Here is a 13431-nt window from a genome sequence, read left to right on the forward strand (position 1 = left end):
ATAAAAAAATAGGGGTCCAAGTTCTATTGTGCCAAAGGGGGCATCATTTGGTCATGCTGCGGCCAGCTAAGCATTTAGGTGTTAGAAAGCAGTGCACTACTGCACAGTCTCTTTTCTGTACATACATGCTGGGCACTAGGACCCATCTTCAACCTGAAGTGCTGCTGCACCATGTGACTTCAGCTATCTTTAATATAGTGAGTCTGTGTTAGAAGTTACATGGTGGAGACACAAGTCTCCGGGGCCGCCTACAGGGGGGTGCTGTGGGTACAGCTGTCTCGGGCCCGGCCTCTGAAAGGGCCCGGGCAGCTCATTTTGCCCACCCCAACCCCCCTACCCCTGACTCCACTGTGCTGCCTGCTTCTTCAATGCAGGACGCCGGCAGCCAATTAAAGTGCTGCACCGGCTTTTGAGCCTATCAGAGCTCATGTACCATTAGCCAATCAGAGAGGCTGCCGGTACACAAGCTCTTATTGTCTCACCAGCCGGTGCTGCATTTTAATTTGCCGCCGGCATCCTGTATTGAAGTAGCCTGTGCTTCTGGACCTGCAGCAGGAGTTGGGCGGTAAGTGAGGGGGTGGGATGAGGAAGGGTGGGGGGGAGAGGGTGAGTATATATGTGTATATATATATATTAGGGCGGAGTGAAAAAACTGAAATTGAGAAATTCAAAATCGGCTAGTGTGGGAAAGTTGTGACTTGACTTGAATAAGAAACGTGCAAAAGCTTTTCGATCTGCGTTAACATCTTCTGTTCTGGCAAGAGGCCTGAAGTTTCACTTTTTTGGTGAAAATGACGAAAACTATGAAGATGCTCCGATCTAGTTAAAATTATATCAGGATGTCTTAGAGTGGTTCATTAATATACTTTAGCATAGTAAAAGAGAGTACGAGATTGTCCTAGTGCAAAGTGAATGACTTTGGTGGGAGAAAAAAAATCCCTAATAATTGACCCATTTTGTGACAATTGTGAATATTGTGTGTTTTCTCCTGAACGTGTTTATAATAGAAGAAGCACAAATACTCTAAATGGAATTTCGGTGACACTGTGTGAAATATAACACTGCATAATAGCCCTTAATCAGAGCTGATCCCAGTACAAATTTGTTCTCAAAATGGGCAAAACAAATGCTGCATTGCAGGTGGGGCAGATGTAACGTGCTGAGAGAGTTACATTTGGGTGGGGTGTGTTGAAACTGAAATCTAAATTACAGTGTAAAAATAATGCAGCCGGTATTTACCTTGCACAGAAACAAAATAACTCACACAAATCTAAAGGTGGCCATACATCTACAGATCAATTGTCAGATTGGGCCGGTTGGAACAAACAGCTGGTAAATTCTGAATGACAGTTTTTCAGCATTTCAAAGCAAATGGTCAACTGTCATTTGCTCTCATCTTTTACCAGGATTTTGTTCCAACCAGACAGATCGGACAATAAATCTGTAGATGTATGGCCACCTTAAATCTCTCTGCACATGTTACATCTGCCCCACCTGCAGTCCAGCATTTTTTTGCCCATTTTGAGAACAAATTTGTACTGCGATCAGGTCTGATGAAGGGCCATTATGCAGTGTTATATTTCACACAGTGTCACTGAAATACATGAAATTGGATTTATGCTGCTCTCTTTGCAGTGCATATACAAAGATAGACAATCCTGTGTATATAAATAAGAAATAACTGTTGCAGTCTGTAATTGAAAAACAGTAACTGTTACAATAAGTATTACAAGTAAGTGTAAACTGTCTAATGTATCATTTTACATATCACTTCTGTTTATTGACAGAAAAACAGTGTTGCATCCCCTATACTGGGAACATGATTGGGCTGCATTACAGCATATAATTATGCCAAAGATAAGCCAATATATTAACTGTTAAATACGTTGAAGTGTATTATGATGTAATAAATTGTAAGCTTGCAGCAGGGCCCTCTAACCCCCAAGTCTGTCTGTCATTACCCAGTTTGTTTTATCACTGTCTACTATTGTAAAGCGTAAAGGAATCTGCTGAGCTATATTAGAAACTGTAAATAAATAAATAAACAAATACATCTAATGTTTAGGGGAAAAAAAACAAGAACATTGATTAAAAAAATAACAGGTTAATCATTCTATGAGTGGTGTCCAGCAGTACATATATGCCAATCACTGTGTTCATTTCTAGGCAGCAGGGCCGTCTTAACAGCAGTGTGGGCACCTGGGCAAAGCAATGCACTGGGGCCCTTACCCATTCTCCCCTCCTAGTGGTGGGGGGTGGTATCAGCAGCAGCTTTGATGTCCCACGGGTGGCAGGGGGTGCTCTATCTTCCATTCAACATGTAGGACCTGGAGCAGTAACTTCTGCTAATTACTCCTTTACTGCACAGGTGGTGGGAGGGTGAACACTAACGTGTGGAAGGGGGCACTGAGCTGTATGAAGGGTCCCTTGTAAATGACTTCCAGGGAGGTAGGGGGTGTTTAATACACAGGGGACGGTTGGATAATGGAGTGGGCTTAATATTCATCATTTTTCGGTGGAAGGGCAGCTTGTTTGACTGCAGATATCGCCATTATCTGGAAATAGATTTCTTAGCCTAGTATAAAAACCTAGAGTCCCAACTTTCAGGAGGTGCTGGGAACTTGGGTATCGGGTGGAGCAGGGACCGGCTGCTTGAAGGCTGATCTCTCTGGTTCTGGGTATGATAGAGACAAGCCGCTAGTGTCAGAGAGAACCTGAGAAATATGACTGGAAATTGTAATTAACAGGTCGGATGTGGACTGCTGCTTTGAAGTTGGATATCTGCAGTTCCCCAGGGCCGATTTTCAAAATTTTGGTATCCCTAGAAAAAGGGGATCCTCAGCTATCAACATACAGCCCTTATACGCCGGGGCCCCCTGGGCAAGTGCCCATTAAGCCCATACAAAAAGACAGCCCTGCTAGGCAGGATTGATCAGCAATACTTATTACAGCATAATGCACTTTAATGTATTTAACTGTTAATATATTGGCTTATCTTTGGCATAATTATATGCTGTAATGCAGCTGCAGGTGGGGCAGATGTAACATGTGCAGAGGGAGTTAATGTGGCCATACATCTACAGATTTATTGTCCGATCTGTCTGTTTGGAACAAAATACTGGTAATGGATGAGAGCACTTTGCTTTGAAATGCTGGAAAACTGCCAAAAACTGTCATTCAGATATTACCAGGTATTTGTTCCAACCAGCCAGATCTGACAATCGATCTGTAGATGTATGGCCACCTTTAGATTTGTGTTGAGTTATTTTGTTTCTGTGCAGGGTAAATACCTGCTGCAATTTAGATTTCAGTTTCAACACACCCCACCCAAATTTAACTCTCTCAGCACGTTACATCTGCCCCACCTGCAATGCAGCATTTGTTTTGCCCATTTTGAGAACAAATTTGTACTGCGATCAGGTCTGATTAAGGGCTATTATGCAGTGTTATATTTCACACAGTGTCACTGAAATTCCATTTAGAGTATTTGTGCTTCTTCTATTATAAACACGTTCAGGAGAAAACGCACAATATTCACAATTGTGACCATGAAAATGGGTCAATTATTAGGGATTTTTTCTCCCGCCAGTCAGTCACTTTGCACTAGGACAAGCTCGTACTGTTTTTTTACTATGCTAAAGTATATTAATGAACCACTCTAAGACATCCTGATATAATTATAACTAGATCGGAGCATCTTCATAGGTTTCGTCATTTTCACCTAAAAAGTGAAACTTTAGGCCTCTTGCCAGAACAGAAGATGTTGACTCAGATCAAAAAGCTTTTGCATGTTTCTTATTCAGGTTAAGTCACAACTTTCCCACACTAGCCGATTTTGAATTTCTCAATTTCAGTTTTTTCACTCCGCCCTAATATATATATATATATACCCTCATTGTTCAAAGTTTCGATCCATCACCGTTGTGTGTGCAAATTTGAGTATGGATCAACCACTTAAATAAACCAAGACCACCGGTGCAGTAACTGGGCTATTCGTTCTCTAGTGTGTGCATAACACAACAAATGACACCTGCACACATGTCATTTCCAACATTAGGCCATACAACAAGAGAGAGCACTACAGCCACGGAGATCAGTGTTAAGGGGTGTAACACACGCATCACACTCATAGGACTTGCATGCATTGCACAAAGCCCACAGTGCGCAGTTTCAAATGGTGTCCACAAACCTTTCTGTTTATCTGCCCCACCCACCAATGTTGTTAAGATTTCCAATTTCATTCTTTAATAACACTTAATGTTTTGCAGGCGGCTTGCAACTGTCTTCCAGGATACGAAGGTGACGGATTGGACTGCAAAAGCATCAACCCCTGCCTAAAGGTTCTGTATTATCATATATAGAATAAAAGATTACAATGGATATAACATTATAACAGTGTATTCCCTGCCTTCCAGACCCCTGCTTCCCCTCTATAGAGCAGAACCAGGACTTTGGGCCTGCGCTGTGCAACATTTCAGCTTGCACCCATCTACTTCCACCCATGCATAAGACACTGCTTTCTTACCTAAATAAATTACTTCTATGACCGTTAAACAATTTTGCGACTCATTTTAATTGGCCATGCAAAGCAGGTCTTGTATCTTGCTGTTAAAAGGAATCATTAAACAGAAAAAACTCTGCCCTCATGGGGGTTCAGTTACCAAGATGGGAGTTCTATTTCAGATGAGCAACCAATCAGAATATACTTCTTATTTATTTAGCACCTTCAAGAAGATATTAGATAGAACCTGATTGGTTTCCCATAGCAACATCCCAACTGAAACAGAACTTCCATCTTAGTAAATAGACCCCATGTTTATTACCACCCATACTGTAAGCCCCCTTCGCAGCAGTTGAAGCACGCCATGTAATACTGTAGTCATGGCATTTTAGTTATACAGTAATGATAAGTGAACATATTTAAAATACGCTTTGATCCCAGACTTTTAGCCATTGGTATTGGTCACACCGTCTTTGCTAGTAACACTATATTTTTTAAATATTTTCAGAAATGAAATAAATTATTCTTTGATGTCAGACAGTTGTCCTATTTTACGATTTTATTGTATGGACTGTATGCAAAATTGCTACAGTATGTGTCATTATATAAATGCCTATATCCATGTAGTGGTAAAAGGTTTCATAAAAGTAACGACTTTTAATGACGTTCTCAAAAACCAAGAATCATTTACAATGTAAGCTTTAAAAAGTCAGCATAGCCAGAATCATATCATGTACACAAAACATCAAATATCTCAGATTTTAAACTACAAGGACTACAGCATTTGCTTAACTGTTTGAGTGCCAACATCTCTTGAGAGAGATGTGCAAAAAATACACTATAAATGCCAGTGTCGCTCACATTTGTTACTGTATATATATTCAAATATAAAATGTGTAAAAATAGATTATAGTTCCTGTATAAGGTGAACATTACCAGGCATTATGATGAATAAAAATGTTAGCTGGGCAAGTTTCACACTTATTTTGACAAATTCACTTAGCATTTAAAGGTTTTAAAATAACTGCTGTAACATTATTTCTTTATATCATACTTGCCTACTTTCAATTTCACCTCTCTGGGAGAAGCCCAGAGAGGCAACACGTCACGGGGGCGGGAGCAAAGCTGACATCACTTGGCCTCGCCCCCCCAAATGCCGGAAAACTCTGTGATCCGCGGGCCGTGGAGAGGGGGCGGAGCTTAACTGCCGTGAAATGTAGCAATTGCGTAATTTTAGCCCCGCCCCCTCTTCGCGGATTCGAGATTTCAGGTAATTAAACCAGCGGGCAAGGGGGGAGCGGGGGCAATTACCAGAATGTGGGAGACTTGCCAACCTTTCCAGGGTGCCGGGAGGCGGACACGATTTCCAGGAGGCTCCCGGCCATTCCGGAAGGGTAGGCAAGCCTGCTTTTTATTTGACTAATGTGAACCAGTCACATGTATTAAAACATGTTTTCTTCAATGGTAATGAAACAATGACTTACAGTCAGTGGCATAACTATAAAATTTGCTCCCCCCCCCCAGCCAATAGTTTACAGTGAACCCCTCCCTGTAATGCCCCTTACACATTATGCCCCTCGTTGTAATGCCCCTTGCACTATACGCCACATACCATGATGCCACTTATGCTGTGTACACACGGGCTGACCCGACGGACGGCGAAACCAATTCAATATCAGCAGCAGCCGGCATCGACCAGAAGGGAGGGATGGCAGGACGGCATAGGGGGGAGGGAGGGGGGGATGCTGCATTGAGCAGCATTGCACTGCCATTGATCTGGCAGATTGCAGATTGGATTGTGGGAGGAAACTGGAGTACCCGGAGTAAATCCACGCAAGCACAGGGAGAATATACAAACTCCACACAGTTAGGGAAATGGTGGGAATTGAACCCATGACCTCAGCTCTCGCGCTTCATTAATGACCCCCTCCCTCTCAGAACGCTCAGCGCACATCAGTACAGTAATGTGCCACTGAGAGATCTCCGTTGGCCCAGAGCGATTATCCACTTATTTATTTATTTATTTATTAACAGTTTCTTATATAGCGCATACATATTCCGCAGCGCTTTACAGAGCATAGTTATTAGCAAAAACACATAACGAATTACAGCACAAGACAGTTTAGGACAAGTACATGGTTAATATGGATAGTTGCATCAGGGGACAGGACACTGAAGCAATTATCAGGGTGGCAAAGGTTTATATATTCTAAGAAAGGCACATGAGGAGAGAGGGCCCTGCTCGTGAGAGCTTACATTCTAAAAAGGGAGGGTTAGACAGACAGGGGTGACACAGAAGGGAAAGAGGTGAGCATAAACAGGTTAGTATGAGAGATGGTTGGGTTTTATGCAGGAGGGTGGGAAGAGGTCAGCTTAGTCCTTGATATTTTAAGTCTAAAAAAGAGCTGGGTCATCCAAGAGTAGACAGCAGAGAGACAGTTGGAGATATGAGTGAGGATAGAGGGAGAGCGATTAGGAAAGGAGAGGTAGATTTCAGTGTTATCAGCATAGATGTGATAGTGGAAGTCGAGTGAGCAAATAAGCTCACCCAGAGAGGACGTATAGAGATAGAGAAGAAGAGGGCCAAGAATAAAATTTTGGGGGACACCTAAAATCAATGGAAGAGCAGGAGAGGTGAGGTCATTAGAGGTACAGCTTGGCATTTTCAAAACTGACAGTGCAAATACAAGCATTAACAGTGATAGTAAAAGTTGTTTGCATATGTAAAAATGATGATAATATGGTTGAATAGCCAGATTAAGCAGCCACAGGTAGTATGTTGTGAGAATAAATTAAACTCACTCAAAGTAGACTTTGGTTTCTCAGTTGTTGTTTCTGTCCTTCTGTTTCACTTCAGTGTAACGCCACAGTTATATTTAAATTATGCCACACTTTAAAAATGATGCACTTCAAAACTATTATGCACACAGCTAAACCATGCACACAGCCTATGTAATGACCATTAAATGCATCTGCACTCATTAATTGGACTTTCCCCACCCAATCCCAACCCCCCTACTACAATGAATGGTAATAAAAGGGGCTTACATAAACATCCATGCATTCCAAGATAGCATGTGTCATTAAGAGTTATAAGATACTAGGTGATTCATCGCGCCCTCCGGGCGCTCTTCACACCGTCGTGAGGGGCGTCGGTATGGGGGGACACTGGGGTGTATGTCGGTATGGGGGGACACTGTGGGGTGTATGTCTGTATGGGGGGACACTGTGGGGTGTATGTCGGTATGGGGGGAACACAGTGGGGTGTATGTCTGTATGGGGGAACACTGTGGGGTGTATGTCGGTATGGGGGAACACTGTGGGGTGTATGTCGGTATGGGGGGACACTGTGGGGTGTATGTCGGTATGGGGGGAACACTGTGGGGTGTATGTCAGTATGGGGGACACTGTGGGGTGTATGTCGGTATGGGGGGACACTGGGGTGTATGTCGGTATGGGGGGACACTGTGGGGTGTATGTCGGTATGGGTGGACACTGTGGGGTGTATGTCTGTATGGGGGGACACTGTGGGGTGTATGTCGGTATGGGGGGAACACAGTGGGGTGTATGTCGGTATGGGGGGAACACAGTGGGGTGTATGTCGGTATGGGGGAACAGTGTGGGGTGTATGTCGGTATGGGGGGAACACTGTGGGGTGTATGTCGGTATGGGGGTGACACTGTGGGGTGTATGTCGGTATGGGGGGAACACTGTGGGGTGTATGTCGGTATGGGGGGGACACTGTGGGGTGTATGTCGTTATGGGGGGAACACTGTGGGGTGTATGTTGGTATGGGGGGACACTGTGGGGTGTATGTCGGTATGGGGGGAACACTGTGGGGTGTATGTCGGTATGGGGGACACTGTGGGGTGTATGTTGGTATGGGGGGACACTGGGGTGTATGTCGGTATGGGGGGACACTGGGGTGTATGTCGGTATGGGGGAACACTGTGGGGTGTATGTCGGTATGGGGGGGACACTGTGGGGTGTATGTCGGTATGGGGGGACACTGTGGGGTGTATGTCGGTATGGGGGGAGACTGTGGGGTGTATGTCGGTATGGGGGTAGACTGTGGGGTGTATGTCGGTATGGGGGGACACTGTGGGGTGTATGTCGGTATGGGGGGACACTGGGGTGTATGTCGGTATGGGGGGACACTGTGGGTATGGAGTGTCTCGGGTCTCCGTCACTATGAGGCTGGGGCGATCCCGGTGACCGGGGGTCCCTGTGATGACAGCATCTGGAAGGCCGGCGGGCGGGGGGGGGTCTGTGTAGCCGGAAGTGGCGCTGTGCGGGGCTGGGGGGAGTGTGGGTGACGCAGACGGTGACGCAGCCGCTGCCGTGCCCGCGCTCTGTGTGTGGGAGTGCGCGTTCCCGGGTACCGCTCCGTTATTATCAGTCAGAGAGCGGCGGAGACGGGACACCACCCACCCCGGGACCTCCCCTCCCGGCCGGCATGCCGAGCCCCTATGTCCCGGGTCTGCTCCTGATCCCCCTGTGCCGCCCTCCCCCGCAGCATCTGCCCCATCCACCCATCGTCTGCCCCATCCATCCCCTGCCCCCAGCATCTGGCCCATCACCTGGCCCCAGCATCTGCCCCATCCACCCATCATCTGCCCCCAGCATCTGCCCCATTCATCACCTGCCCCCAGCATCTGCCCCATCCATTCATCACCTGCCCCCAGCATCTGACCTATTCATCACCTGCCCCCCTCCCACCCATCCTTCTCTCATTCGCCAGTACACCCAGTATCTGCCCCCCCTGACCATTTACCCCTCACCACTCCCGCCACACCATGAATTCCCCCCCCCCCCAGAACCTCTCAAACTCACTTAGCGACTGCCAACCAATGCAGCGCAATTCCGCTCCTCTGTCATAGCCGGCAGGAGTCGGACCGCCTTGACCCATCAGGACCATACTTGCCGACTTTTCATCTTCACTTTGCGGGAGACCAGGGAGAGGGCATCTAATTAGGGGGCGTGGGAGCTCTCAAATGTAATTTGGATAGCTCTGCCCATGGCCACCCCCATTTTACGGCATTAAATGGGCGTGGCCATGGGCGGAGCTATGGAAATTACATATAGTACATCTAGTACCGTAGCACTTTCTTAAGGAACCCTGTTAAAGAAAAAAGAGTGGGGAACAGAGGGAGAGAAGCAGGAGGGAAGCACGAAGCAGCCAGACGCTATCTTACCATGTTATCTGCAGCGCTGCCTTCTGCTGCTTGTGCCGCTCCCTCTGCTGCTCCTGCTCCCATAGCTGCCCCCTGCTGCGCTGCCGTTGAAGGCAGTGTAACCACTGCTGACAGATCCCCGGCTAGATTACCGCGACGTCTGGCCGGGACTTCGTGACGATGGGTGGATGGGGCAGATGCTGCGGGGGAGGGCGGCACAGGGGGGATCAGGAGCAGACCCGGGACATAGGGGCTCGGCAGGCCGGCCGGGAGGGGAGGTCCCGGGGTGGGTGGTGTCCCGTCTCCGCCGCTCTCTGACTGATAATAACGGAGCGGTACCCGGGCAGCCATCGGAATTAATTGTGCTGGCACCCCCCTCCCGGCGCGGAGAGACTCCCAGCAGACAGACACTTCCGCACACCAACCCCAGTGCCGGCTACCTCCATTCACTTCTGGACCGGCTCACCTCACCTCACACCACGAAAAAAAAAAAAAGACATGCAGCTGTCAGTAGGCTTATTATCTGCCGCGGCACCCCTGTGACAGTGCTGCGGCACCCAAGGGAGCCGCGGCGCACAGTTTGGGAACCACTGAGAGGCAGAAGGGGGGCGGGCGTTGCAGGTGTGAGTCAGAAGGGTGGGCGGGCGAAATGTCCGGCGGGGCGGTCTATGAGGTGGGGCCTGGGCGCGCGGTATGTAGGTGCCCTATAAGCCGTCCGGGGATGAGTGTGTTGGGGGAGGGGTTGTGGGAGGTAAGCAGCCGTGCATGGAGTTAGTGGGCAGGCATGGGGAGTGTTGGCCGAGGAGGGGTGTGTGCTTGTGGAGAGCATGTAGGACGGAAGTGCGGAAGTGCCTTGCTTCTGCAGTGTGGCTGACGGTGGATGGGACTGTCAATCACCCGTGAAACCCCGCCCACCGTTTGCCACACTGCGTTGACTGACAGATCTGGCCAAATATATAAGAGATTCCTCCCTTCACATAGGCAACTGAGATTTGCTTTTTAACTTGCAAAATTAAGTTTGTCAAAAACACATTTCTGATATCTAAAGCAGTGTGCAGAATGATCAATTACCAAAGCATGTAAATACATCCAGCACCTGAGGTGTAATAATCTGCAGCCCAGCCAGACCAAGTATGTAGAAAGCTGGTTACCTATGACAATATCAATCAATCTAGGACAGAGGGTAGAATCATCTGCAGCCACTTCAGTGGTATGCCCAGAAATTTCTCAGACTGTGCTGCGCTGCAGGAGTAGGCTCTCCTGAGAATTTTCTGGGCATGCCACTGATGAGCAGGTGTGTGCCAGTGGTATCTCCAGTGGTGAACCACCATTCCGCAGCTCCATCTCTCCCCCCTCGTCGCTCCCTGCTGCTGGTCCTTGCTGCTGATAAACGACTACCAACCAATCAGATCCTAACTATGATTTTTCAAACACAGCCAGTAACATGGAAGTACTTGATTGGCTTTCTCTCTCCAAGGCTCTGTAAATCTTCCCCTTATTTATAACATTATTCTAATGTCAGACTAAGTGATTTATACATTGTTTTACATGAATTCTGTATATTATGAGGAATATAGGAACATTACTTTGCTCGAGACTTATTCCACTATTCCCCACACATTGCCACTGCATGTCTGTACTATCACATACTGTACATACATTTTGTGCTGAGCCATCTGATTTCTTTGCAGGAAGACAATGGTTGCAGTATATATGCATATTGCAAACATATTGGGCCCAATCAGCAGTTGTGCAGATGCAAGGCGAATTTTATCGGTGACGGAAAGACCTGCACAGGATCCATATTAAAGGTTTTCCTCTTATTTTCTTATGTTTAAGAGTTTTTCTATTGTATTGCAATGATTCCTGTCAATGGCCCTTATTCTGGTCGGTGCGGATATATCCGCGTGCGTTCGGGCCGCCGATGTTTTGTATCTGCGCATGTGCAGAGGCGTCTCTGCGCATGTGCGAGCGGGGCGTACGGCCAAATTCCGCATGATATGTGAACACTCCGAACAGGGGGTGGAGAGGGGCGTGAAGGGCTATTTGGGCTCATTACCATATGCATAAGCCCCGCGTTTCATGGGCATTCCCATGCAAACGCTGGACGTACGTATGGTAATGCGGGCGTGACGCACGTGTAGGGGGCGGACATATGACATCGCCGGATGTCAGCTGCCCGCCCAGATCCCTGCTTTTGCACGGAAAAATGTCCGTGTGGTCTGAGGTTGCGGGAGCTGGTGGACCACTCGGTCCTGCATTCGATGGTCTGCGACCATCGAATGATGGGGGAGGTTCCCTGAGATGGAGGAGGCGTATTCCGTAAAAAATACATGTGCGGTCCGTTCGGCCAGCTTCTTACCGCGTACGGACTGAGTTGGTGATCCGTATGGAAGGCGGGGTTTTGCACGCACGGTCCTGGCCGCATAATCAGATCCGGCCGCACCGATCAGAATAAGGCCCAATGTCTGAGATCCCTACAGTGAAATCCTTGCATTGATTCTTATACACTGATATCACCACATTAATTATAAATTGCGATTTGTATCTGGATTTATCTGAGCTGCAGAGATTTTCATTCCATTCTGTCGCCAAATAACCTTTTTATTTTCGAAATATTCTTTACATTATACTAGTTAAAAGCCTGTCAAAATGACGGCTTAGTCCCTCTTCTCCTACTGTACCCCCGATCTCTGTCTTCACAGCTCCCTCTGTCCATATCCATATCATTTTGGTTTCACTTTCTGTTAAGGAGTAATTTGGTCCGACATGCGGCCTCTAGTGGCCACCGGCGGTACATCACCTCAAAAAGGTGAGGAGGTTTTAGCTATATATATATCGATTCATGAAATGGTCAGTAAATGGCACTGTCACCTGTAAAATGTATTTACTTCTGATTTGCGTATCCTGTCTGTTCCAAATTATGTCGCTCACCAGTGTATTGATGAAATATAACAATCTTTATAGTACTTGAAAGGACACAATGATATACAAAATTTGGGAGAGTCAAATATTGGTAGTAAATTGTCAGTATTGCACAAAACTATCTAAAGACACACATGGAAGCAAACAGGACAGTCTAGTGGTTATAAGGACATACAGAATAATCTGGACAGGACCAAGGAGAGTATGGCCGGACATAGGCTTTACAAACACAGAGGATAGTTTGGACAGGAGCAAGGTTTATAGACACACAGAATATCCTGGTCAGGCACAAGGTTTGCAGACACACAGGATATCCTGGTCAGGAACAAGGTTTGCAGACACACAGGATAGCCTGGTCAGGCACAAGGTTTGCAGACACACAGGATAGCCTGGTCAGTAACAAGGTTTGCAGACACACAGGATAGCCTGGTCAGGCACAAGGTTTGCAGACACACAGGATAGCCTGGTCAGTAACAAGGTTTGCAGACACACAGGATAGCCTGGTCAGGCACAAGGTTTGGAGACACACAGGATACCCTGGTCAGTAACAAGGTTTGCAGACACACAGGATAGCCTGGTCAGGAACAAGGTTTGCAATCACACAGGATATCCTGGTCAGTAACAAGGTTTGCAGACACACAGGATAGCCTGGTCAGGAACAAGGTTTGCAGACACACAGGATAGCCTGGTCATGAACACATATACAAATAAATAATCGGTCCCAAGCCACAAACACCCTCCTTCTGCCATTTCCTGATCTGGGGATCACCACACAATCCCTTCAATGGTAGAATGTCAAAAGAAATGTACGGTGGGTGATGAAGAGTTGAA

General features: G+C 46.9%; 1 protein-coding gene across 3 annotated transcripts in view; it reads left to right on the forward strand.

The window, feature by feature from the left end:
• STAB1 (stabilin 1) overlaps window positions 1–13431 on the forward strand; it is a 367238-nt gene that overhangs the window by 237246 nt on the left and 116561 nt on the right. For all 3 annotated transcript variants that reach the window (XM_083156377.1, XM_083156378.1, XM_083156379.1), the window contains 2 exons: window positions 4269–4340; window positions 11367–11486. In XM_083156377.1, the coding sequence (XP_083012503.1) occupies window positions 4269–4340; window positions 11367–11486 (192 nt within the window). The remainder of the gene's footprint in view (window positions 1–4268; window positions 4341–11366; window positions 11487–13431) is intronic.

Source organism: Crinia signifera, chromosome 8 (assembly GCF_055691185.1).
Source record: "Crinia signifera chromosome 8, ASM5569118v1, whole genome shotgun sequence".
NCBI classification, from domain to species: Eukaryota; Metazoa; Chordata; class Amphibia; order Anura; family Myobatrachidae; genus Crinia; species Crinia signifera.